This window comes from Gadus macrocephalus, chromosome 16, assembly GCF_031168955.1.
Source record: "Gadus macrocephalus chromosome 16, ASM3116895v1".
NCBI classification, from domain to species: domain Eukaryota; kingdom Metazoa; phylum Chordata; class Actinopteri; order Gadiformes; family Gadidae; genus Gadus; species Gadus macrocephalus.
The window spans coordinates 2,408,800-2,436,031 of NC_082397.1; the positions used below are offsets into that span (position 1 = coordinate 2,408,800).

The 27,232-nt window shown below is 44.4% G+C and overlaps 1 protein-coding gene across 1 annotated transcript in view; it reads left to right on the forward strand.

The window, feature by feature from the left end:
* The window catches only part of LOC132475106 (uncharacterized), a 444,510-nt gene that overhangs the window by 377,035 nt on the left and 40,243 nt on the right, over positions 1-27,232 (forward strand). The window contains exons 50-60 of the mRNA XM_060076081.1: positions 2,965-3,072; positions 7,892-7,999; positions 20,891-20,923; positions 21,154-21,203; positions 21,318-21,370; positions 21,531-21,751; positions 22,207-22,475; positions 22,882-23,016; positions 23,117-23,258; positions 23,335-23,408; positions 24,003-24,261. Of these exons, the coding sequence (XP_059932064.1) occupies positions 2,965-3,072; positions 7,892-7,999; positions 20,891-20,923; positions 21,154-21,203; positions 21,318-21,370; positions 21,531-21,751; positions 22,207-22,475; positions 22,882-23,016; positions 23,117-23,258; positions 23,335-23,408; positions 24,003-24,261 (1,452 nt within the window). The remainder of the gene's footprint in view (positions 1-2,964; positions 3,073-7,891; positions 8,000-20,890; positions 20,924-21,153; positions 21,204-21,317; positions 21,371-21,530; positions 21,752-22,206; positions 22,476-22,881; positions 23,017-23,116; positions 23,259-23,334; positions 23,409-24,002; positions 24,262-27,232) is intronic.

Sequence of the window (27,232 nt, forward strand, 5' to 3'; positions counted from 1 at the left end):
GTATAAATGTTTCACTTGTATGAATGTAAGCATTTCATATGTATGTGTATATGCCACAGAGGTATGTATGTATGCGTGTGTGTTTCTCATATGTATGTGTAAGTGTTTCAGAAGAGTATGTATGTATGTGTGAGTGTTTCAGTAGTGAGTGTGTGAGCGTTTCAGTAGTGAGTGTAAGAGTGTTTCATAGGTATGTGTGTGAGAGTGTCTCAATTAGTTATGTCCTAAACGGCCCCTCATATTAATCACACACACACACACACGTGGTGCTCACACGTCATGTCTCATTGGCAGGCCAAATTCTCTGAGTGGGCAAGGCAGAGAAAGGGAAGGAGCTTAGATCCTTTATGAAGACATATGGGACCACATTCCAAATCAGCGTGCTTGAACCTCAGTTTTTTCAAAGGCGAGCAGAACACCTAGTGCTTGTTTTAAACCGAACACAAGTGTTAGCCACTGGGGCAGGCTAGGGGAACTCATATTTATGTTAGAAAACCTTTAATACTAGTGTCACAGGATACCTTTTATAGGTTTGGTTCAGGTTTCTAGCCTCACCTTAACCCTCACCCCCATTTCTAAAGTGGTAATATAAAAATTTTGGTTGAGTGGTTCATGTGGATTGTCTTTTTCCTTTTTCCCGACTATGAAACCCATTTCGCAGGGCAAGCTCTGAGTCTGACCAATGAACAGCTCCTGAAGGTGGCCGAAACACTGGGAAAGGAGTGGACGCAGGCGGCCATCCACCTGGAGCTGAGCATCACAGATCTGGACGACATCAAGGCAAAACATAGATCTGTAGCCACGCAGAAATACAAGATGTTGGTGTTGTGGAGGCGCCGAAGACCATCAGGAGAGGCCACAGCACAGGACCTGCTGAGAGGTCTGGAAGACCTGGAGGAACTACCGTTCGAGACTCGTCGGTTATTGAAAGGTAACGTACGTCACCCACACACACATAGGCGTCATAGTGGGGGGGAGGACTGGGTACCCAGGGCACCAATGGGGGGAGGGCCCTCAAAGCCTGGGATGAAAAGTGTTGTTTTGTTTACAAGTAAATCATGTCTTAAATACCTTTTTAACTATGCACTTCGTGAACAAAAATGGTTTATTCCACTGCTGAACGCAGATTCCCCAAAACAGTAACGCAGCAAATTCAGGGATCAGCTGCGTTGAGTGACTGATTGATTGACTGATTGAGTGACTGCTAAAGCTTGAGCGCTAATTTGCACCACAATAGTTACGTCTTTCCCCCAGAAAGGGAAATTGGGGTCACATAATAGAAAATAGAGTAGGAAAGGGCTGAGTAGCAGTAGCACTGCATTACCTATAGTGACGCCTCTGGTCGTCTGTCACTTTTAGGTATTTTATCCTTCCCACGCTTGTGATCAATCATTTTAAAGGTGATTGTAAATGCACTTGGCCTTCTGCGATCTTGTCGGTACTTGTGTTCTTGGGTCTTTGTGCCCTCGGGTCTTTGTAATACGTCATCTGGTGCGGTCCAAATACACAAGTTTGCATTTTGCAATTAACGGTCAAAAGTATTTTCGACACAGCCATTTTTCCCTGGATGCACCGGTTGGTAACTTGTAGGAACTTGGCAGCACAGATACCCCAGAATAATTTTGGCATTCCATCGAGAAGCGGCAAGCAGCAGAGCAGACAAAGAACAGCATGTTTTTTTACAATTATCGTATGCATTCAAATTCTATTGATGGTCTTTCAGAACATGTCAGGAATCAATCTGCTGGTCTCATACGGTGATGTTTGTGAGACTATTGTGTAACCAATGAATTCCTCGGCCAAGGTAACTATCATGTTGTGTGACTGGGCAGCAGTTTAAAGGTCCCTTGGCATGAAAATCTCTCTTTATGAGGTTTTCTAACATTAATATGAGTTCCCCTAGCCTGCCTATCGTTCCCAGTGGCTAAAACTTGTGTTCGGCGTAAAACGAGCACTAGGTATCCTGTTGGCCTTTGAAAAAATGGAAGCTCAGGCGAGCTGATTTGGAATGTGGTCTAGGGCTGCACGATATGGGCAAAATATGATATCCCGATATCTTTTGGCTGAATGCCGATATACAATATATATCTCGATATTTTCTATAGAGTGGGTCAGAACTGCAACATATATCAACATGTGATTTTGTATTGTTATTTTCAACAGAATGGAACACTTTGAAGGTTACACAACGAGTTAGAACGATAGTTATGATATTATAACTCTAGTTCTATGATTGTAGGCGTAGCCGTCTCGGCGTAGCCTTATGGGCTTGTCCCAACTATGCTATTCAACTATGCACCCACAATATACACGGTACCGTGTATATATGGCGGCGCATACCGCCGCTCATCCTCCACGCTATTCTTTCAGCATTTGGAGGGTACAGCAGGTGGGAAACTAGACGACTACGCCTATAATCATAGAACTAGAGTTATAATATCATAACTATCGTTCTATTTCATGTAGGCTACGCCGTCTATGCTTCACCTTATGGGCTAAGGTGAAGCTGCGAGCGGAGCCCAATCAATGTAATCCTGCTGGACCCCAGTCAAGAAACTTAAGTCACCAGGGCACGTAAGACAAAAAAAAGCAGAGGATGTGCAAAACACAACAGCTTAATAAAAAACGAATTCCTCCTAGATCAAGCAAGGCGATGATCAAGAGAAAAAAGTGAGTCTGTAATAAAGACTCACTTTGTGACTCACTTGCCAAATTACCCGTACAATTGTTTAAACATTGACGTGCACCATTCGTGATAGTCGTTTGTTATTGTATTGACAGTGTACTTAATGTAGGCTTTAGGTTGACTTTAAATCTGGAGGTTTACTACACGCAGGGAACTCTTGAATGCTTGTTAATTTGTGCCATTTGAACAAACGCTGAAACAATTTGTTTGACTAGTATTAAACTAAGTTTAATTTTTTTATTTCAGTATTTTGCTGATTCTCTTAATTTATCTTTCAGACTTGGCATCTTTAAGAATTTCGACATACAGTAGCGGACAGGAAAGTCGTCCTGGTAAGCTGTTCTCGTCTCTGCCCCTCAAAAGGCATGGTGGTGAAAGCACGATGGGTAAGTTTAAGTCTTCTAGTATTGGGAGTAATAAGTCTACTTGCACAACCCTCTACATTCTAGTTCTTTCGTGTAAAATATATTTCACGCACACCTGTTAAAAAGTATAGCATATAATAACTAGAGCTGTCAGTTAAATGTGTTATTTACGGAGTAACGCAAACCAAATTTAACGGCGATAAAAATTGTATTGCGTGATTAACGCAATTATTTTATTAAAAAAAATAATTGCGTTAAAATGAAACGCAATTATTATCAAATGAAATTTGTTCAAAGAAGTCGTTTAATTGCACTATAGGCTCTTTTTTTGTATCGTCCTGTTTTGATCAGTATATGCCAATGTTGTTATCAATAAAAAATCATTTGCACAAGGCAAGCCGATGCACTTCACCATGTTGATAAGAGAATTAAAATGAGAAGAATTATGGGACAAAAAAATCAAGGGATATTTAGCATAGAAAAATAATTTGCGATTAATCTATGACATTAATGCGATTAATCACGATTAAATATTTTAATCGCTTGACAGCTCTAATAATAACATAATGAGTCCTAATTTTATGAATACATAACTCCTTTTTTAAACAAGGCATACCTGTTAGGATTCCGGGAAACAAATTCTAAACCTATAGCTTGTTTCAAACATATATCATACGCATGACTGAAGTACATTTTTGAATATGAATACAAACTATTTATATTTCTAAATAGTTTACAAAAAACTAATTGGTCACACGTTATCTTTAATCTGGTGGCAATGAAGTGAAACGGGTTCATTAAGCATTTTTACACTTCCAAGTAGGTACGGTCGCTGCTTGGCAGGTGTTACAATTTCACTGTCATGCCTGTATAAAACAGAGGGGGTATTTCTAAGGGCCGTCTAATCGCTTTTACATGAAAATTAAACCCCCAATATGTGTAGGGTGCGAAAGGGGACATTGGGGTGCGAAGTCAAGAGGGTATATTACCTCGGTCAGTGTAAACGCGCGGACCATGGCAGAGTTTTTTTTCAAATAAGACGGCCATATTTGCCAGTGTAAAAACGCTTAGCGAATGCCTCCACTTATTTTGACCACATTGTAATTGCTTTGTGATTTAGAGAATTGCTAAAAGCCTTATTGAAAAAAACACCATTCTAAGTGGTCAGTGTCTGTGCAGCGTCCAATATTGTCATCAGTTTCTAGGACAATAAACAGTCAAATTAAAATCTAGCATCAAATTAATTATAAATAATCGATTAATAAATATCAGTTGTCTATATAAAAACTTGAGTCTTTTGCATAGGTCATTTATTGGTACTGCTGCATGCTCTGTTCACAGTAACAATTACAACTCAATCAAATAAAATGCCCAACTATATATAAGACACAATAAATGCCAAAATAAGAAAATAAAGAGCTTAGAATTGCGGGCACAAGCGGGAGACATTCGCGGCCAACAATCCCTTTCTCCTCCATGTCGTGGTTCATGTTCTTGAGGGAGTTAAAGCCAAAGTTCCTTTCCCCGAATTCATTCTCAACCATGGCTGAGATAACCCCCACTACGAGTCTCGTTGTAGAAATACCAGAGACGAGAGTCTGATGTGTTTTGCGCCATAACACCAACAGCAGAACGGTTATCCAAATAACAAGGAAGTGTACAACACTTCCGTTATAGTCCTGGAGCTCTATATCTAAATAATATCATACAATGCATATATATCTATATCATATCATACATATTATCACGGCCAAAAGCTGTGTGCGCCTCCAGACGATATTATGAATCACAAACGACTTTGTCTCTGGTTCTTCCACTTCCACATCAATCTGAAGTAGACTGAACCGCAAGCTGCCGGCTGCTCGCTGCCGGGCGGTGGTGCTCCGCGGCGGTGGTGCCTCGCGGCAACCGGTGGCAGGCAGCATGTCGCAGTTCATGTACTTCAGGGAGTCAAAGCCAAAGTTCCCTACCTCCAATTCCTTCTCAACCGTGGCTGAGATAACTCCAACTACACTCTCGTTGTGGAAATAAAACAGACGTCAAAGAACCGACGTGTTATGCCCCATAATACCGTAATACCAAAGCAACACTTGCGTTACAGTGTGTTTAATCACACACACACACGTGGCGCTCACACGTCATGTCTCATTGGCAGGCCAAATTCTCTCGGCGGGCAAGGCAGAGAAAGGGAAGGAGCTTAGATCCTTTATGAAGACATATGGGACCACATTCCAAATCAGCGTGCTTGAACCTCAGTTTTTTCAAAGGCGAGCAGAACACCTAGTGCTTGTTTTAAACCGAACACAAGTGTTAGCCACTGGGGCAGGCTAGGGGAACTCATATTTATGTTAGAAAACCTTTAATACTAGTGTCACAGGATACCTTTTATAGGTGTGGTTCAGGTTTCTAGCCTCACCTTAACCCTCACCCCCATTTCTAAAGTGGTAATATAAAAATTTTGGTTGAGTGGTTCATGTGGATTGTCTTTTTCCTTTTTCCCGACTATGAAACCCATTTCGCAGGGCAAGCTCTGAGTCTGACCAATGAACAGCTCCTGAAGGTGGCCGAAACACTGGGAAAGGAGTGGACGCAGGCGGCCATCCACCTGGAGCTGAGCATCACAGATCTGGACGACATCAAGGCAAAACATAGATCTGTAGCCACGCAGAAATACAAGATGTTGGTGTTGTGGAGGCGCCGAAGACCATCAGGAGAGGCCACAGCACAGGACCTGCTGAGAGGTCTGGAAGACCTGGAGGAACTACCGTTCGAGACTCGTCGGTTATTGAAAGGTAACGTACGTCACCCACACACACATAGGCGTCATAGTGGGGGGGAGGACTGGGTACCCAGGGCACCAATGGGGGGAGGGCCCTCAAAGCCTGGGATGAAAAGTGTTGTTTTGTTTACAAGTAAATCATGTCTTAAATACCTTTTTAACTATGCACTTCATGAACAAAAATGGTTTATTCCACTGCTGAACGCAGATTCCCCAAAACAGTAACGCAGCAAATTCAGGGATCAGCTGCGTTGAGTGACTGATTGATTGACTGATTGAGTGACTGCTAAAGCTTGAGCGCTAATTTGCACCACAATAGTTACGTCTTTCCCCCAGAAAGGGAAATTGGGGTCACATAATAGAAAATAGAGTAGGAAAGGGCTGATAGCTGAGTAGCAGTAGCACTGCATTACCTATAGTGACGCCTCTGGTCGTCTGTCACTTTTTGGTATTTTATCCTTCCCACGCTTGTGATCAATCATTTTAAAGTTGATTGTAAATGCATTTGGCCTTCTGCGATCTTGTCGGTACTTGTGTTCTTGGGTCTTTGTGCCCTCGGGTCTTTGTGATACGTCATCTGGTGCGGTCCAAATACACAAGTTTGCATTTTGCAATTAACGGTCAAAAGTATTTTCGACACAGCCATTTTTCCCTGGATGCACCGGTTGGTAACTTGTAGGAACTTGGCAGCACAGATACCCCAGAATAATTTTGGCATTCCATCGAGAAGCGGCAAGCAGCAGAGCAGACAAAGAACAGCATGTTTTTTTACAATTATCGTATGCATTCAAATTCTATTGATGGTCTTTCAGAACATGTCAGGAATCAATCTGCTGGTCTCATACGGTGATGTTTGTGAGACTATTGTGTAACCAATGAATTCCTCGGCCAAGGTAACTATCATGTTGTGTGACTGGGCAGCAGTTTAAAGGTCCCTTGGCATGAAAATCTCTCTTTATGAGGTTTTCTAACATTAATATGAGTTCCCCTAGCCTGCCTATCGTTCCCAGTGGCTAAAACTTGTGTTCGGCGTAAAACGAGCACTAGGTATCCTGTTGGCCTTTGAAAAAATGGAAGCTCAGGCGAGCTGATTTGGAATGTGGTCTAGGGCTGCACGATATGGGCAAAATATGATATCCCGATATCTTTTGGCTGAATGCCGATATACAATATATATCTCGATATTTTCTATAGAGTGGGTCAGAACTGCAACATATATCAACATGTGATTTTGTATTGTTATTTTCAACAGAATGGAACACTTTGAAGGTTACACAAATAGCTGCCAGTTAGAACGATAGTTATGATATTATAACTCTAGTTCTATGATTGTAGGCGTAGCCGTCTCGGCGTAGCCTTATGGGCTTGTCCCAACTATGCTATTCAACTATGCACCCACAATATACACGGTACCGTGTATATATGGCGGCGCATACCGCCGCTCATCCTCCACGCTATTCTTTCAGCATTTGGAGGGTACAGCAGGTGGGAAACTAGACGACTACGCCTATAATCATAGAACTAGAGTTATAATATCATAACTATCGTTCTATTTCATGTAGGCTACGCCGTCTATGCTTCACCTTATGGGCTAAGGTGAAGCTGCGAGCGGAGCCCAATCAATGTACTCCTGCTGGAGCCCAGTCAAGAAACTTAAGTCACCAGGGCACGTAAGACAAAAAAAAGCAGAGGATGTGCAAAACACAACAGCTTAATAAAAAACGAATTCCTCCTAGATCAAGCAAGGCGATGATCAAGAGAAAAAAGTGAGTCTGTAATAAAGACTCACTTTGTGACTCACTTGCCAAATTACCCGTACAATTGTTTAAACATTGACGTGCACCATTCGTGATAGTCGTTTGTTATTGTATTGACAGTGTACTTAATGTAGGCTTTAGGTTGACTTTAAATCTGGAGGTTTACTACACGCAGGGAACTCTTGAATGCTTGTTAATTTGTGACACTTTGAACAAACGCTGAAACAATTTGCTTGACCAGTATTAAACTAAGTTTAATTTCTTTATTTCAGTAATTTGCTGATTCTCTTAATTTATCTTTCAGACTTGGCATCTTTAAGAATTCCGACATGCAGTAGCGGACAGGAAAGTCGTCCTGGTAAGCTGTCCTCGTCTCTGCCCCTCAAAAGGCATGGTAGTGAATGCACGCTGGGTAAGTTTAAGTCTTCTAGTATTAGGAGTAATAAGTCTACCTGCACAACCCTCTACATCCAGTTCTTCCGTGTAAAATACATTTCACGCACACCTGTTAAAAAGTATATCATATAATAACATAATGAGTCCTAATTTTATAAATACATAACTCCTTTTTTAAACAAGGCATATCTGTTGGGATTCCGGGAAACAAATTCTAAACCTATAGCTTGTTTCAAACATATATCATATGCATGACTGAAGTACATTTTTGAATATGAATACAAACTATTTATATTTCTAAATAGTTTACAAAAAACTAATTGGTCACACGTTATCTTTAATCTGGTGTCAATGAAGTGAAACGGGTTCATTCATCATTTTTACACTGCCAAGTAGGTACGGTCGCTGCTTGGCAGGTGTTACAATTTCACTGTCATGCCTGTATAAAACCGAGGGGGTATTTCTAAGGGCCTTCTAATCGCTTTTACATGAAAATGAAACCCCCAATATGTGTAGGGTTCGAAAGGGGACATTGGGGTGCGAAGTCAAGAGGGTATATTACCTCGGTCAGTGTAAACGCGCGGACCATGGCAGAGTTTTTTTTCAAATAAGACAGGCATATTTGCCAGTGTAAAAACGCTTAGTGAATGCCTCCACTTATTTTGACCACATTGTAATTGCTTTGTGATTTAGCGAATTGTTAATCAACAAAAAATTCTAAGTGGTCAGTGTCTGTGCAGCGTCCAATATTGTCATCAGTTTCTAGGACAATAAACAGTCAAATTAATTATAAATAATCAATAAATATATATCAGTTGTCGATATAAAAACTTGAGTCTTTTGCATAGTTAATTTATTGCTACTGCTGCATGCTCTGTTCAGAGTTTTAAAGACTAGAAAAAACAGAGCTGGTCATTCGTCAGAAACAATTACAACTCAATAAAATAAAATACCCAACTATATATAAGAAACAATAAATGCCCAAATAAGAAAATAAAGAGCTTAGAATTACGTTTCCCATACAAAAATACTTAAAGAATAAATTACGTCTCACACTAATACTTATTACAGCACCACACAGCAACACAAAATCTGCGTTTTCAAAAAATGGCTAAGGGTATTTTGTTGCTTCCACTTCGTATTTACTGTCGAGCCGTTGGATATCACCGCGGCGCCAACTGAGTTGATACGCTGTCGTCTAGGTGACGTGACGTCAGGTCTACATAATGGAATCTGAGACACAGTGCTCAAGTTGAATTTATGAATGAAAGTATGGCAGTTCTATGACAGAACGGTCATGTTTTCATTCATAAATTCAACAGAACTATCGAAATTGATATGTGTCATTGCGCATTTCTAAGTGAGTATGCATAAAAAGCTGGAGATTTCTAAGTGGGTATACAGTTTATACCTGCGTATCACGTAGACTGTGTGTGTGTGTGTGTGTGTGTGTGTGTGTGTGTGTGTGTGTGGGTGTGCGTTAGGCTACAGCTGAAAGGCAAGGAGACCTATGAGTGTTTGGATACAGGTCTGGGGTCTCATTTATAACCGTTGCGTACGCACAAAACGGGGCTGAAATTGGCGTACGTGACTTTCCACGCCAAGGTTGTGATCTATAAAAAACCAACTTGAAGGGAGAATGTGCGCAGCCCTAAGCAAACTCTGACCCATGCGTACACATGGTTTGGAGGAAAAGGAGAATTGGCGACACAGATGGTGTGGTGGTGAACTGAAGTCAGACAGAAGAATTGTAGAGTGAGAAGAACGATTATGTTTTATCATCGCCCTTCATAAATTGAATTTCAACACTTATCATGCGTTAAATCTATGTAATCAGAATAATTGGGAAATAAAAAGAAATCTCTATATTTAATCCCGTCACTCCAAAGTGTCTACTGACGGCGCGACTGCATGGAATAAAGCATCTGTCAAACATGTGTCAATAACATAATATTTTTATGTGACACTGTAAACACACAATCAAATGTCAATTAAATGTGGAAAACCAAGCCACACTCCTCATCACAATCGTTGTCCGTTACCCTTGATGCTTTTCATGACAAATCAGGCATTAAAAAGGGGTTATGTTCAAGAACATTTTACGTGGGTGATTACAAACTGATTATCCAAGGTGTTCTCAGTCAGTCTTGTTACCATAACCCTATAAATACAGAGGTGAGCGCCGTGGTAATGCTGCACCATATGGCACTTCTGGCGGACCATGCAAATTGCAGGATTCGGAGGGAGAGGGTCTTTAGGGACCATAACGATTTATTGGTAGGCTACATAAAAATATGTAACTTTATGTCAGACCACTTATTTTTTAATTCTGGGACTGTGCGCTCCGTGCTACTGACTGAGTTCACTGCTGCAGCAACATGTTGCCACTCACTCTGCTTTTGGTTGTTGGCGATCCCAATCCCGTGACCGCCGAACACAACTACTTTTCGGGCCTCCATCTCAGCCACAAGTGTCTCCATTTCAACCTCCGTGAAATTTCGCTTTTTTCAGTATTTCTGCCATTGTTTCCGACAAGACATAATACTTGCATCTGAGTCTGTTTTATATGCAGATCGCATTCATGAGGTCATTTGCATTGACCATTTATGGTTAAAAGGGGGCGTGTTCAGGGCGGAACGTGAAGCTGATACAGCTGCGCACACTTGTAGGCAGTCTGTGATTTATAAAGCAAAGATTGCGTATGGTGTGCGTACGCAGGGTTTTATAAATCGGAATATTTTTTGGCGCACGCAAAACTTGGCTTTTGGGCGTACGTACACTTTTAGTAACGATCCCACGCACAGTTTTATAAATGAGACCCCTGGTGTTTGAAGTGTCAGAGCAGGCTCTGGTATGTGTTGTTTGGGATTAAAAAAGACCCAGTGCTGAAGAAAGCCCCGCCCCTGTAGCAGCATGTTACCCTGAGGCTGAGTGGGCTATTCCTACCCAGAGGGGCTGATTGGGGTAGTCCTACCCAGAGAGTGGGGTAGTCCTACACAGAGAGTGGGGTAGTCCTACACAGAGAGTGGGGTAGTCCTACAGTCACCCACTTTCGCCGTCTGGTGGGTGACGGCGGTACACGCCGTCTACCACTGTAGACTTCCTTCACCGCTTGCTCAGGCCTCGGGTAGCCCAGGAACCCGCCCAGGCAGGTATCCCGTCTCGATAGGGCGTCGGCGTTGGCGTGCTCCCTGCCCGGTCGGTGGTCCACCGTAAACCTGAAGTCCTGGAGGGCCAGGAACCACCGCATCACTCAGGCGTTGGTGTCCTTGGCGCCGGCCATCCATTTTAGGGGAGCGTGGTCGGTGACCAGGGTGTACTCCCTCCCTAGGAGGTAGTACCTCAACTTATCGAGGCTCCACTTGATGGCCAGGGCCTCCTTCTCTACAGTCAAGTAGTTTCTCTCGTTTGGCAGCAGCTTCCGGCTGATGTAGGTGATGGGGTGTTCTTCTCCGGCCCGGACCTGGGACAGGACTCCTCCCAGCCCCACCTCCGAAGCGTCCGTGTGCACTATGAGGGGGGAAGCAAAGTCCGGTGACGGCGGTACAGGGTCTTCCGGGTCAGGTCGTTCAAGGGCAAACCTGACGAGTCCTAAGAATGATTTCACATGCTTTTTGGTGCGGGGTTGGGGCCAGTCCCGAATGGCGGTCACTTTGCTTTCCTGTGGTCGGATGGTCCCACGCCCTACCTGGTACGCCAGGTTTGTGTCTCCTCCAGCCGGAGACGACACTTGGCTGGGTTGGCCGTGAGGCCCGCCTTCCGCAGCTCCCCCAGCACCGCCCTCAGCTGGCGGATGTGGACATCCCAGCTGGGGCTGTGGACGATTATGTCGTCGATGTAGGCGGCGGCGTAGTCCTGGTGGGGCCTAAGGAGCTGGTCCATCATGCGCTGGAAGGTGGCCAGAGCGCCAGGTACTCCGAAGGGTAAGATGGTGTACTAATACAGCCCCCCTGGAGTCGAGAACGCCGTCTTCTCCCGGGCAGCCCGGGTCAACGGTACCTACCAATACCCCTTGGTCAGGTCCAGGGTCGTGAGGTACCGGGCTGGTCCGAGGCGTTCAATCAGCTCGTCCACCCGGGGCATGGGGTAGGCGTCGAACTCAGATGCGTGGTTCAGCCTCCGGAAGTCGTTACAGATCCGGTAGCTCCCATCTGGCTTTGGTACGAGGACTACCGGGCTGGACCAGGCACTGCGAGGCTCCTCGATGACACCGAGCTGTAGTATCCGGCGTACCTCGGCCTGGATGGCCTCCCTCCTGGCCTCCGGGATCCTATAGGGGGGAACCCTCACTTTCACTCCCGGTGCCGTCCGGATGTCAAGCCGGGCGATCGTGGTCCTCCCCGGCAGCTCGGAGAATACGTCCCGGTGCTGCCGGGCTGAGGTCCTCCCCCACCGGAACCTCCGGGATCTTGCGTTGGGCCGCCAGCGCTAGGGGGGCAGGGTCAGGGGGTCCCCCTCCCCCTCTCCACTGCTTCAGGATATTGACGTGGTACACCTGGGTAGGCTTCCTTCTCCCTGGTTGTCTAATATGGTAGTTTACGTCACCCACCCGTTCCACTACCTCATACGGTCCCTGCCACTTTTTGCGAATTTGCACTCTGCTGTGGGGACCAGGACCAGTACCCGGTCTCCGGGCTGAAAGGTTCGCAACTGGGCTCCCCGGTTGTAGACCCTCGCCTGGGCCTGCTGGGCTTGCCGGAGGTGTTCCCGGACGATGGGCCACACCTGGGCCATGCGGTCCCTCACCTGCTCCACGTGGTCCAGGGTGGTGCGGTGGGGGGACGGCTGGCTTTCCTAGGCCTCCTTGGCTATGTCCAGGATACCTTGAATGGCGAGAATCCGGTAGACGCCTTGGTAGGGATGGGAATTGATAAGAATTTCATGATTCCGATTCCGATTCTGGTTATCGATCCGATTCCTTATCGATTCTCTTATCGGTTCTCATTGGGTGAGAAAATAAGTACAAATGTGTTTGTTTGTATTAAATCTCTTTAATATCTGATCAGCAGTGCGTCTAGTATTGGGAAATTGTACATTTTCACATCAATTGGTCCAGACAAAAAAATATATGTGTGGCTTTTTAAGCCCAAATGCCATCATGCTGTGCCCTAAAACTAAAAACACAGACTGAAAACAGTCAAGTAAGAGCTTGTGCCTTTTGGAATACTAACAGTGCTTATTTGCATTCAATTTGTAACAAAATTCAACTGACCTAATCAAAATAAATAAGTCTTCTGTAATGATAAGAACACAACTAACAACTTTGGCTAATTAACAATTTTTGTGCTGCTTGATTCACTTGCGTCGTTTACAGTAGTAGTGTATCAAACACGTGACATTCCTGCAAATTAATTGCATTCTGTGTAGGGGTGGTAATCGGGAACCGGTTCCTACTCAGAACCGGTTCCAACTAACCAATTCCATTGGAATCGTACGCCTCCAACGTTATCGATTCTTCTTAACGATTCCGCACCACGTTTTCCGGTTTACGCAAAAAATTTGCGACGACCCTGCGCGCGCCGACAACCTTCGAACAACAAGGCAGCATCGTGGAGAGTAGGAAGCGATCGCAAGTCTGGCTCCATTTCACCAAACGCAATGAAAATTCTGCCGTATGTAATCAGTGCAATGCTATCATTTCGTGTAAGGGTGCAAACACCAGCAACATGCTAAAGCATTTGTCTACCAAGCATGGAATTAAGGGGGTCATCCCTAAATTCCCCGGGTCCTAAGTTCCCCGGGTCCTATGTTCCCCGGGTTCTATGTTCCCCGCTCGGGGAACATAGGACCCTTTTTTTAAAAAAAAGGTCCTATGTTCCCCGTTTTTCCCAAAAAGGGTCCTATGTACCCCTGTAGCCATACATACAGGGGAGCATGGGACCCTTTTTGGGAAAAGCGGGGAATATAGGACCCTTTTCTGGGAAAAGGGTCCTATGTTCCCCGCAATCTTTAAAGATATTTAAACTTTGACGCGACATTCGCGTGATGACAGCCAATCGGCGTTCAACAGCCTGGCCACTGAGTGACATGTGTAACGTTACAGCCAATCAGCGTTCAACCGGCCAACTCAGTGCAGTGCTGTCCGGGGTGAACTGCAGCATGGAGGAGAAAGTGATTGTTGCCGTTTGCGACTCCCGGAGCTCTTTATATGATAGTATATAATATAATATAATTTTATAATAATATCACGGCCAAAAGCTCTGTGCGCCTCCGGATGGCCGTAGCGCGGGGAGCTCTCGTAGGGATTGGGCTTCTCGGGGTTTGTTTACCGGCGTATGAATAGACTGCGTCAGGTTGGTTGGTTAAAATGGTTACTTTTGGTGCAGAAGACTGTAGAACTCTTTTTTTGCCACTCAATGAACTACTCAGGAATCGGTAAGAGAATTGATAAGGAATTGCATCGATAGGCAGAATCGACAATGGCATTGATATTGATAAAAACTTATAAATTCCCACCCCTAATTCTGTGTAGCCAAATGTTTCAGCACATTGGCCGTAGTTCTCCCTTTTGATGAAATGGAAACGTTACAATTGTTGCAAGTGGCAATATTGTCGTCTATTCGCGTGAAATACAACCAAGCTTCAGAGCGTTACTTCCTCAGCGGTGCCATGTTTGCTGCGTTCTGAACCAAAACAAAGCAGCGTGTGTGTGACGTCATGACGCATTTGCCAGAACCGATAAGTGGAATTGCTAAGCAGGCTTGCTCATGATTCCAAGGAATCGGTTGACTCGGCACCGGTTCTGAACAAGAACCGGTTCTCGATTCCCATCCCTACGCCTAGGGCACCTCCCATACGGCGAACAGGACGTGTGGTAGCAGCTGGTCCCAGTTCTTGCCGTCCAGGTCCATGGCCTTTTTTAACATCTGCTTCAGGGTTTTGTTAAAAGTACCAGGCCATCCGTTTGGGGGTGGTAGACTGACGTCCGGAGCTGCTTCACCTGCAGGAGCCTGAGTAATTGAGCATGAACCCTGATCTGTTTGAACTTCCTTGGCTATCCCCACCCGACTAAACAATAGCATGAGTTCCCGGGCGACCGCCTTCGCGGTGGCTGCACGCAGGGGTTGAGCCTCGGGGTACGGGGTGGCGTAGTCCACTAGTACCAGGATGTACCGGTGACCGGTACATCCTGGTCTTGGGCAGGGGCCCCACAATGTCTAGAGCTATACGGTCAAAGGGGGTTTCGATGATCGGCATGGGGATGAGGGGGGTCCTGACTGTGGCCCTAGGCGCGACCCTCTGGCACTCGGGGCACCCCTGACAGTGACGCTCTACGTCCCGCTTGACCCCCGGCCAGTAGAACCTCGCCAGGACCCGTTCCCGGGTTTGGTCCATCCCCAGGTGGGCTCCCAGGAGGTGGGTGTGGGCCATATAAAGCACCTCGCTAACATACGCTCGGGGCACTACCAACTGTTCCCTCACTCCGCCCTCTCCTTCTGCTACCCGGTACAACAGTCCCCCCCTAGTGCTGAAGTGTGGGTGTGGCAGGTGACTCACCGAGTCTCTCCGTCGTGGGACACAATGTGGCTCCAGGCATACTTCAGGGCCTCGTCTTGTAGCTGGGCGCTGGCGAACTGGCCTGGTCGGGCCGAACTTTCCGTCCTTCCGGCTCCTCCATTGGTCTCCCCTCCCGTCCTCCCGCCAGGTCGGGGCGGAGGAGGGTGACCCCGCTGCCAGTGTCCAGTACGGCCTGCGTGTCCCGGTTCATGACCCGCGCCGGAATGGTCGGGCTCCCGGACGGTCCTTGCGTCCAACAGGTCGCCAGCATACAGGGCGGGCCCATCCCTCTGTCCGCGTAGGCCGACGGCATCGGCACATCCCGGTCTCCAGGGCAGTAGCGGGCGAGGTGGCCGGGCTGACCGCACGCGTAGCATGCCAACGTCAAAGAACCGACGTGTTATGCACCATAATACCATAATACCAAAGCAACACTTGCGTTACAGTTTGTTTAATCACACACACACACGTGGCTCTCACACGTCTTGTCTCATTGGCAGGCCAAATTCTCTGGGCGGGCAAGGCAGAGAAAGGGGAGGAGCTTAGATCCTTTATGACGACATATGGGACCACATTCCAAATCAGAGCGCTTGAGCAGAACACCTAGTGCTCGTTTAAACCGAACACAAGTGTTAGCCACTGGGGCAGGCTAGGGGAACTCATATTTATGTTAGAAAACCTTTAATACTAGTGTCACAGGATACCTTTTATAGGTTTGGTTCAGGGGCCGTATTCACAAAGCATTTTATCTTACCGCTAGGAGTGCTCCTAACTCGCGCTAAAACATTTTACGTAGGAGTTTTTTCTTAAAAGTAATTCACAAAGCCGCTGAGACCTACTCTTACTAAGGATAAATCACAAAGAGTGAACTAAGAGTGACGCGCCGTTGCTATGGATTACGTCAATTCTCGTGCACGAGTTTAGAAGCGGTCAGTTCGGTGATTGGTTGTTCAGACGAGCCCACTGAATCACCGAAAAACAAGGAAATAGCCTAGGCTAGAAATGAATTCCTATTAAGTAGTTATAGTGCAGTTAGCAGAATACAGGCATGATGACAATTTTGTGCAGACCACGATAATGACGTTGTAGCCTGCACGTTCAAGAGAGAGAGAAAGCAAACAATAAAAATACGTAAAATTTAAAAGAAAATAAATGTTATGAACTACCCACGTGTTGACTGATTTGTGCCAAGGTGTTTACCTAAAATGTGTTTTCAAAGTGATCCCTAAATGCCTGTCCACTCATCATCATCATCATCATCGTCTGGCTGTGGAATGTTCCTCCGCTTGCAGAGGTTGTGTAGAATGGCACATGCAGTGATTACTGTGCTTGCCCTCTCTGGGGTGAGGCGTATTTCGCCGTGGAGGACATGAAACCAACGTTTCATCTGCCCAATTCCTCTCTCCACAACATTTTGTGTATGTTTGTGTGCTCTAGCATATATGGAAGAAATCAGTAAACAATAATAAATATGGATTCAACAAATAAAAGGCGTCAAAGAGCCAATACGATGTGTTTTAGGCATAGGACTAAGCGTAATCTGCGTAATCACTGACATATTATACTTTAACTGTGCTCCCGGTTGTGGATTGAGGTAGGGTGTCTAGAGCCACGTCTTGCATGGATAGTCACTGTCACCCAGCAAGTGACACCCAACTGGTACATCTCAAAAAGCTGCCTCAGACCGCTCACCATTAAAATGCGCGAATCATGGGTAGCTGAAGATCCAGGCCACTTTGCAACAACATCCAGTAGGCTATGTTAAAATTTGCATCAAAAACAACCTGCGTGTTGATGGAATGCACTTTCTTCCTATTGACGAACACATCCTCGTCTTTTGATGGCGCAATTATTTTTATGTGCGTCCCGTCAATAGCACCGACCACACCGGGCATACCTGCAATTGCCATGAAGTTGGCTTTGATCCTGTGTAATTGTTGAATGTCCAAAGGAAAGTTTATGGCACGGCTGACTGATGGTTGCAATAATTTTAAATCGTCGGCATTGCAAATTTGCATTTCCCCTGTTGCTAAATAACGTAGTGTGGCCAAACATTTTATTTCGGGACTAATCGGATTATTCCTGTTAGTCTGGGATGTTATTGCATCGCGCATTAACTCCACAACAAGTTGAATAATCTAACATTTCGTCTCGCAGGCATTTTCCGATTATTTGTGAATAGGTCTTACTGAGTTAGGAGTCCTCTTGAGGACTTTTAAGCTCTCCTAGACTTAGGTGCTACTTTTAGGCCTAAAACACTTTGTGAATTGCTCTTAGTGAAAAAAGTTAGGAGTCCTAAATTTAAGAGTGACACGCCCATTATTTTTAGGAGTTACTCCTAAATTCGCCAGTTAGGACCTACTTTTAGCCCTAAGATCCTTTGTGAATACGGCCCCAGGTTTGTAGCCTCACCTTAACCCCTCACACCCATTTGTAAAATGGTAATATCTAAATTTTGGTTGAGTGGTACATGTGGATTGTCTTTGTCTTTTTTCCAGACAGCGACTATGAAACCCATTTCGCAGGGCAAGCTCTGAGTCTGACCGATGAACAGCTCCTGAAGGTGGCCGAAACACTGGGAAAGGAGTGGACGCAGGCGGCCATCCACCTGGAGCTGAGCATCACAGATCTGGACGACATCAAGGCAAAACATAGATCTGTAGCCACGCAGAAATACAAGATGTTGGTGTTGTGGAAGCGCCGAAGACCATCAGGAGAGGCCACAGCACAGGACCTGCTGAGAGGTCTGGAAAAACTGAAGGACCTACGGGTCGAGACACGTCGGTTATTGAAAGGTAACGTACTTCACCCACACACACATAGGCTTCATAGTGGGGGGGTGGACTGGGTACCCAGGGCCCCAATGGGGGGAGGGCCCTCAAAGCCTGGGATGAAAAGTCTTGTTTTGTTTACAAGTAAATCATGTCGTAAATACCTTTTTAAACATGCACTTCGTGAACTTCGTATGGACAAAAATAGTTGTAGCTCACTGTCACCCCTTACAGAAAGAACAAAAATGGTTTATCCCACTGCTGAACGTAGATTCCCCAAAACAGAAATTCAGCGGATTCAGTGATCAGCTGCGTTGAGTGACTGATTGATTGACTGATTGAGTGACTGCCAGGGGCGGAGTGGGGCACTAATAGCCACCGGGAGAATCGTCCCCTGTCTGAAATATACCAGCCAGCACATACACATTTGACTAGCAGCTTTTGCTAGCTCCCGCCTAGCAATAACGTCAATGGTGGAGCTCTGGAACTCGTTAATGCCTAACTTCGGAATAAATCTGTTATTTTTTAGCACTTGCATCCCCCTCCAGCATCCGCTTCTTCTTAATTCTGGCCTTTTCAGCCCCTCCTTTCTCTTTTCTCTTCTTGCCTTCCATGAGTGCCACAACAAGCAAAAGCAAGCAACCACGAACTTGCTCCCCTTCTCTGACTGACGCGTCTTTAGGGTCATGCCATTAGACGTGGGGCCGCTCATACATCCCCCTACATTTCCGAAAATGGAGCTTCACCTGCAAGCTGTTGATTGGATAAACGCATTTCCCAATCCCAGGAGTCTTTGCTCCATTCTACGTCAATTCAAGGACAAACGAATTAAAGTAAACTGTAGTTCGTATTATTTATTTATGGCCATGATAGTTCTGTAATTCCTGAATAATGAAGAATTAAATGAAGTAAAAAAAAATAATATAAAAAAAAACCATGAATGAGAAATAGAGAATAAGCAAGTGGTATAAATATTGGTTGGATGTTGTTGAGACATAAATTGTTTATCTCTGGGATTTTCACGGCGTCTTGACATGGCATACATTATGCTCAGGGCCGGCTTGCAGACGCCTCGCGGCCGCTCACAACTGTGGGCCGGTCCAACTGACTTCGCAGGCCGCTACACAATTGTGGGCCGGTCCCGACGGCCACCCCGCCTCTGGTGACTGCTAAAGCTGGAGCGCTGATTTGCACCACAATAGTTACGTCTTTCCCCAAGAAAGGGAAATTGGGGTCACACAATAGAAAATAGAGTAGGAAAGGGCTGACAACTGAGTAGCAGTAGCACTGCATTACCTATAGTGACGCCTCTGGTCGTCTGTCACTATTGGGTATTTTATCCTTCCCACGCTTGTGAACAATCATTTTAAAGTTGATTGTAAATGCATTTGGCCTTCTGCGATCTTCTCGGTACTTGTGTTCTTGGGTCTTTGTGTTCTTGGGTCTTTGTGATACGTCATCTGGTGCGGTCCAAATACACAAGTTTGCATTTTGCAATTAATGATCAAAAGTGTTTTCGACACAGCCATTTTTCCCTGGATGCACCGGTTGGTAACTTGTAGGAACTTGGCAGCACAGATACCCCAGAATAATTTTGGCATTCCATCGAGAAGCGGCAAGCAGCAGAGCAGACAAAGAACAGCATGTTTTTTTACAATTATCGTATGCATTCAAATTCTATTGATGGTCTTTCAGAACATGTCAGGAATCAATCTGCTGTCCTGTCACCCCCCAGTTTTTGAGGAGGTCTGCTTAAAAAATCTGAAATATTGACATAACTAGAGGTTGCACTGTACTATCTGCGCACACCCCTTCTAAAGCCTCTCTCTCTCTTTCTCTCTCGTTTCGTTTCGTGGAGCAGTTAATTGTCTGAGAAACACGTGTTCGGTGGAGCACGTTCGTTTCAGTTTTTGAGGAGGTCTGCTTAAAAAATCGAAAATATTGACAGATATAACTAGAGGTTGCACTGTACTGTCAGCGCACACTCTCTCTCTCTCTCGTCTGAAAAACGCTCCCATTCAAAATGCATTGGTTTACATTTCGTTCTGTGTGGCACGAATAAAGTCGGAAAATCGTGCTCTGGGACGGGATTCAATAGATTAACGTTTGTGCGCATGAGCACGAAATTGTGTGATACCGGGTTGGCATGTACTACCCCCCCCCCACCCCCTCCACACACACTTTTTTGGGGGGGCAAGTTGGGTGTTTTTAGGTGTGTGCCCATCACCAACATGGGGTGGGGGAAGGGTGGGTGGTTAATTATCTTTGATAAAGACAATTTGCCATGTTAATTTAATGTACTGAGTTTCTCATGTCTGCAGAAAACTGAAAGAAATATTTTTTGATATTTATTAAATAATAACAAAAAAATAATAAAAAATCTCAGGTATGTTTTGGATTTTTAAATAAGCCATCAATTGAGCTTTCAACTAAACTCTCCATGATTGGTCGAGTGCTTTCAGACATTTCAGAGTTTGATTAATCACCCGTTCACAGGGCCGAGTCTCACCGAAGACACAGCAAGCATGTCTTTGATGGAGTCATGGTCGTGGTTCTTCTGATTCTTCTCACACGCTGCATACCTCCAGGCTTCTCAATGGCTCCATCTTTATCTCTCTTCGGCTTTGTCTTTTTGCCAGATGCCAGTGCTGAGATTGATGAAGCTGATGAAGGTGAGCAGTTTCACTCTACCATTGAGCTTTGAGTCTCAATGACGAGGTGATCTGACAACAGAAGTATTTCACTGGGGGTTAAAGAAATATATCCAGGTTCACTGAACCAGGAATGCTGCCTGCCAGTGTATCATGAGGCCAACTGTTATTGGAGGGCTTAATGTCCACATTACTCTCACACTGGACATGCTGTCGGTTTTGTTACTGACAGTTATTATTTATCCTGACAGAGGAGATGCACTTCAAGACACATTGTGAAAAATGTAAAGCAGCTCAGCAGGTGAATTTCAACAAAATGTATTCCTTTACTTTAACTGTACATTACATAAATAGCTTAAAGTTAAGAAATGACAAGTATTGCTCTTTATTGTTGTTTGCTTCTGCTTTTTTACAGAGTCCTGAGTATGAGAAGGTTACCCCAATGAAGATTTCTAAGTGGAGCTTTGAGTGAGTCCCATGGTGTTATCAGAATAACATGGTCCCAACCACAAACAGATTATATTGTAATGGGTGTGTGTGTGTGTGTGTGTGTGTGTGTGTGTGTGTGTGTGTGTGTGTGTGTGTGTGTGTGTGTGTGTGTGTGTGTGTGTGTGTGTGTGTGCGTTAGGGTACAGCTGGAAGGCGAGGGGACCTATGAGTGTTCGGCTACAGGTCTGGTGTTTGAAGTGTCGGAGCAGGCTCTGGTCCGCTACTCGGTCCTGACCTGGTCTGAATTCTCTGAGTTCCTCGGGGACTCCTGGAGACCTGCTGGATCGATTTATGATGTGGATGTGGAGGATCCATCTGTGCTCAAGTTTATCCATTTCCCACACTCTCTGTGCCTTGCTGGTAAGAACATACTCTGACTGTGAAGAGGGGGGATTCATAGGCTGAATACTATAAGAATCTCTGAGTGCATGGCAGCTTTGGCAGTGTTTTGTTGACCAACCATTCTGGTAATTTCTTGGTTTGGGCTGACTCACTCAGCTCATCTTGACTTTTGAAACTCGATATAATATATACGTATCTATTATTTCAGTATTCGTTATTTTCCTAAAACGTTCTGGACTTTAGAAATTTAAAGATACCAAATAGGCAACGGAATACCTTTTTTCTAGTATTTGATTTATTGCCATGGAACTTTCCATGGCTCCCAGTATAGTATTCCTCTTGTTTTCACATTTAACAATAGCCCTGCTTATTTTTCAAATACATTCTCGATTACAAAATCATCGCTGGAACCACTTACTGGCTATTATCATTTCCCAACGGGCTCGAATAAAGGATTGTTCATGTTTCAGCAGAACCATTGCATGAGCTGAGCTTCAGTGTTCTGCATGTAAAGGAACGCCATCCCAACATTGAGTCGACGGTGGACTTCACGGCGAGCCATGTTAAATGGCGCGTGTCCTCGCTCTCTCTCCTGGGTCTCATTCTGAGCAGCATTCGGAGATGCTTTCTGAGCATATGGAATTGGAAGCACCATGGGTTGGTGCTGATTTACAAGGAGCTGAACAAAAAATACTTCATCCTCCAAGTGTATTTGGGCTCGAACAGCAGTTCTGAGATCAAGGTGACGTAGAACAATGGTTAACGATTAAGTAATAGAACGAGAGTCCCTGTGTGTTGATAAACAGATTCATGGATAAATGGACAGACTACAGTAAACTGGGCTAGGCTAAGATGAGCTAAGACTTAGCTCAGCTTAGCTGCTAAGTTGTGCTAGACCAAGCTGGGATAAACTTAGCTGGACTGGACTAGGCTATGCTGAACTGGGATAGACTTAAATAGGTTGGACTGGGCTAGCCTGTAACAGGCTAGGATACATCACTCGGTTGAAGATCCTCTCTTGAGCCTCCATCTGTCTGTTTCTGTGATCTGCTATCTTGAAAGTCATCGCACATATTAATACCTCCCTCTTACTGTCCCTCCCTCTCTCCATCTCTGACCATTTGTTAATCTGGTTGCTGTGTGTGCAGGCTATTGAAGAACAGGTGCTCAAGGCCAGGAAGAATGGCACCAGGATTACAGAAACGTACAAACATCTCACCTGTAGGCTGGAAGAGAAGTTCTACTGCCTCACTTGTGAGCCAGATGGACAAATTGAACCCACGGTATTACTGTGCTCCCATTAAGCTTATATTTATTTTGATTCTCGTTTGCATATAATTAATCCTGCAATGCAAATGAAAATGAATGTGTGTGTGTTCACAGAATCTTGAATTCACCACTGCAGTGTTAGGACTGAAGGGCTTTTTTAGAGTACGCTTCGGGAAGCTTCCTCCTTTCAAATTGTTTCTCAAGGACTCCGTGATAAACGAACATTTCCCCTTTTTGATTTTTACAATCGAAGAAGGTAACCAATGGACACATTTAGAATTGTTTTGGTGCTTGAATCTTAAGACTGATGATCCTTTATATGGCAATTCTAGATGATTGGCACAGTGAGGAGAAACCAGAAGTGACATCTGATCTCCCATCTTCACCTCGCCTCTCTCTGGAGCATGTACGGTCAGCCAACTATTTGGGGTCTCTGTTTATTCCCAATTCTACTCCTCCTAAATTATTTGGGCTGGAGACTCCATTCCAATTGTAAAATGTTCATATTTGCTTGGAATCATGAGTGACTAGTTTTATAACTATAGTTTTTTAAATATCCAACTTTTAAAACCTTAAATACCTTAAGTAAACAACTTTTCTAACCATTTCAGAAGTTGCAGAGCCAAATGTCAATTTTTAACCTAGAAAAACAATGTAGAGCTTAAACAGTTACGGTATTTCTTGTTATATTGGCGCTAAAATAATGAATCAATTGGAAATATATAACTGGATGTGAAGGGATAAGGTCAATAGCATACTTTTCCAAGTTCCTACCACACACACACTCACTTACTCACTGTGTGTGGCTTAATTAAAAGATATTTAAACCTCACTTTGCACTCACCTGACGGAAATCCATTTTCTAGTTATTAATGTTGAACATTACACCTTGTTACTAATTAAATGTAATTCTAAGTCAAATTATATGGAGTTTATTTGTAAAGTGCTACCTTATATGCAGTAGAATGTCTTAATGGATGAACTGTATGTTTCAAAACAGCCTGCAGGTCAAGCAACATCCAGCACTACATCCAGCCCTCCAGCTCCCTCCAGGGCAACACAGGCTGCAGGACATCCAACATCCAGCACCACATCCAGCCCTCCAGCTCCCTCCAGGGCAACACCGGCTGCAGGACATCCAACATCCAGCACTACATCCAGCCCTCCAGCTCCCTCCAGGGCAACACAGGCTGCAGGACATCCAACATCCAGCACTACATCCAGCCCTCCAGCTCCCTCCAGGGCAACACCGGCAGAAGGTGCAGAAGGTGAGTTAATGTATGTTACAGCTGCAGTTATGTAACTGATCAATATGGTCAAAATAAAATAATCCAGACCCATCTTTGCTGTAATGAAAGTGAAATTGTATAGTTTTTCCTGAGTCTTGCCTGATTTAGCCACTCTATCACTGACCATGTAAGATGCTAGCCCTGCCCTCCTAATGGTATCTGTGGCTGTTAGACATTTGTTTGGGTTAGAAAGTTGCCTCAGTTGACGCTCAAAAAGCTCAAAACCGTTGCTTGAGAGAAGGTTTCAAACGGTTATTACACAGCACCTGTGCACATTTGACACACTGAGGCTGAGGGAAGTCCTCACTCCCAGTGTAAGTGAACCCCATAGTAATATAGTTGTTGTTATAGTCCCCAACCTCCCTGTCAATTTGGTGTTTCCCTGGGGCGGGGGTCTGGGGGTCTTTGGCTGCTTCGTCATCACTGTCCATACTGGTGGCAGCACCAGTAGAGCTACAGCAGCATCAGAACTGGTGATCATACCAGTCTGACCTGAGGAGCTGCTCCCACAGCAGCCCGGGCTTCATGTGTAGAACCAGTGCAGTTTTCTTTTGCCTCTCTGGGTTTGGGATTAACCTCTTTAAGCCATTTATCCATCATTATAATTTTTCTCAAAAAGGAGAGGTGTAAAAAACAAGCTTACATGTCCTTGATTTAGATTTTGTTTCCCTTCTACATTTGTGCTAATTGCTAATGATTTTTAGAGTGTGCCCTAGCAAGCGAAACGACAACGAGAGCGCCTGAGACAAAGCCAGAGAGTACTGCCACAACAATAGACCTTTTTGATCATTATTTAATCACTATTCAATCAGTCTGGGGAAAATATAACGAAAGATCAACCTTAGTTTAGCCGATTCAAGGGTACAATTGTGTCTTTCACAGGGCAGCGCCCCTCACTCATGATGCCTTCCTGCTCACCTGCATGCACTCAATCACCAAAATAATTGTCATTTAAAAATGAAACCAGTGGTGATCAGACTGTACAGTTAGTTATTATTACTTTTCGATTTTTCTTATTTTTAACATAATTAATGGATTCTGTAGGTGGAAATATGTTCAGGTACATGAGAGAAATGCGCTCCAACAAAGTTTACGAATCCAAATCTCTAGGCTAGGGCACCAAAATAACTAGAGCCGGCCCTGTGTTGGATCAGGCCAAAACCTTCAAATTAATAAAATATACTGTTGTTGACCAGTTGTCAATGTATTGATAAGCTGAAACAAGGATAATAATGTAAAGCTTTCAAAATTTCCAATTCAGCCAAAATATATTGGTTTAATTTTGGTTTACAGCCTGCAATTAAAGGATTAAAAACAATGTAAGCCGAAAAGTGTAAAGATACGAGCAAGTCATGAGAGGGTTCCTCAAAACCATTTTGTAGGTCTCTGTATCGCGTTTGGACAAAAGCTCTTCTACATATTAAAGTGATAGGAGGTAGTATTATTCTCGACACTAAATTGTTGATGATGGATGGTTAATGTTACGACCCCAAATAGTATCCAGGGGGATCTGGGGAGTAACAAAGAATATTTCTAGGTTCTGGGGGACAAGGAGGAGACACGGACAGAGGTAACGGTAAGCAAAAAGGTTTATTGATGGGCCAAAGAACTAAGAACCACTTTCCCAAAAGAGGAAAGCACAAATCAAAAGAACTAACTCCAAACCAACCAAATACTCCACTACTCAGAACTACAACAACGGCGCTCCCACACACAAACAATTGTCAACTGCTTGATGGCACAAAAGGCCCTGTGCAGCTGTTTGCTCCCAGCTTGTATAGCCCTCAGATGAGCACAGGTGCACTACATTTCCTGATTGCCAGGGTTGCAATCAGAATGGGGGGGGGAGAAACGTCATCTGGGGAGAGAACACAATAAAACACAAACACAACACAAACACAACACACTAGATCCGTAACAGTTAATCTGCACGCATGAAGCACATAGAAATTTGTAATGTCAAAGAAAATATACCAACCTACAAAAAATCTGCAGTTACCCTTAAGGAAGTGTGAGGGAAAAACTAAAGTATATGGAATCGGTGCGAAGCCACGTTACTATAAACTACTTTGATGCGAATTTTGCGTGATGACAGCCAATCAGCGTTCAACAGCGTGACAACTGAGTGATATGTGTTGTGGCATCCCGCCACTTAAACCTCGGCCCGGGCGGGTCCGAGGTGGGGTGATTGACGGCGTATACCGCCGCCACCCACTGAGTGGCGACGAAGAGCATCTCTCTCTCCCCAATCAGTGAGATTGGGGGACACCTGGCCGGAGGCAGAGAAAGCCGAGGAGCCACTTTAAAAGGAGCACGAGGACTGACATTTGGGAGACCGGGAGCGAAGGAGAGGCAGCGGAGCGGCGCTCGAAAGTACAGTCCGAAAAAATATCTTACCCCCCAACATGTATATTCTTCATTCAGTGTGCATTATAGAGAAGGAATACATATATTGGGTATTTTTCGTATTTATTTTGTACAGGGTAATGAAAGGCTCTATAATTGCATTAAGCCTACCATGATAAATGTTATTGTTATTTATTCAGAATATTTTGCAACGACATCCGCAGATTTTGCAACTGAAATGTGGAATGCCTACAGGAATAAAATACGATCAGCTGGTTTTCAGCAGACAGCTGTAAGTTTGCCCGCGGCGCAATGAATGAATAAAGATCGTTAACACAGTAAAATATTTATTTAATAAATTACTACTTTACTACGGCGCATTGCATTCACATCACAAAAAAAAAAAATCTGGTTCTCGTAATTATGACAAAAATCATAATCATGTGAAAATATCTCATAACTACAGGATCTTTATGTCATAATTACGAGATCTTTATGTCATAATTACGAGATAATTATCTCATAATTACGAGATCTTTATCTTTTCATTAATTACAAGATAGTTATCTCATAATTATGACATAAAGATCTCGTA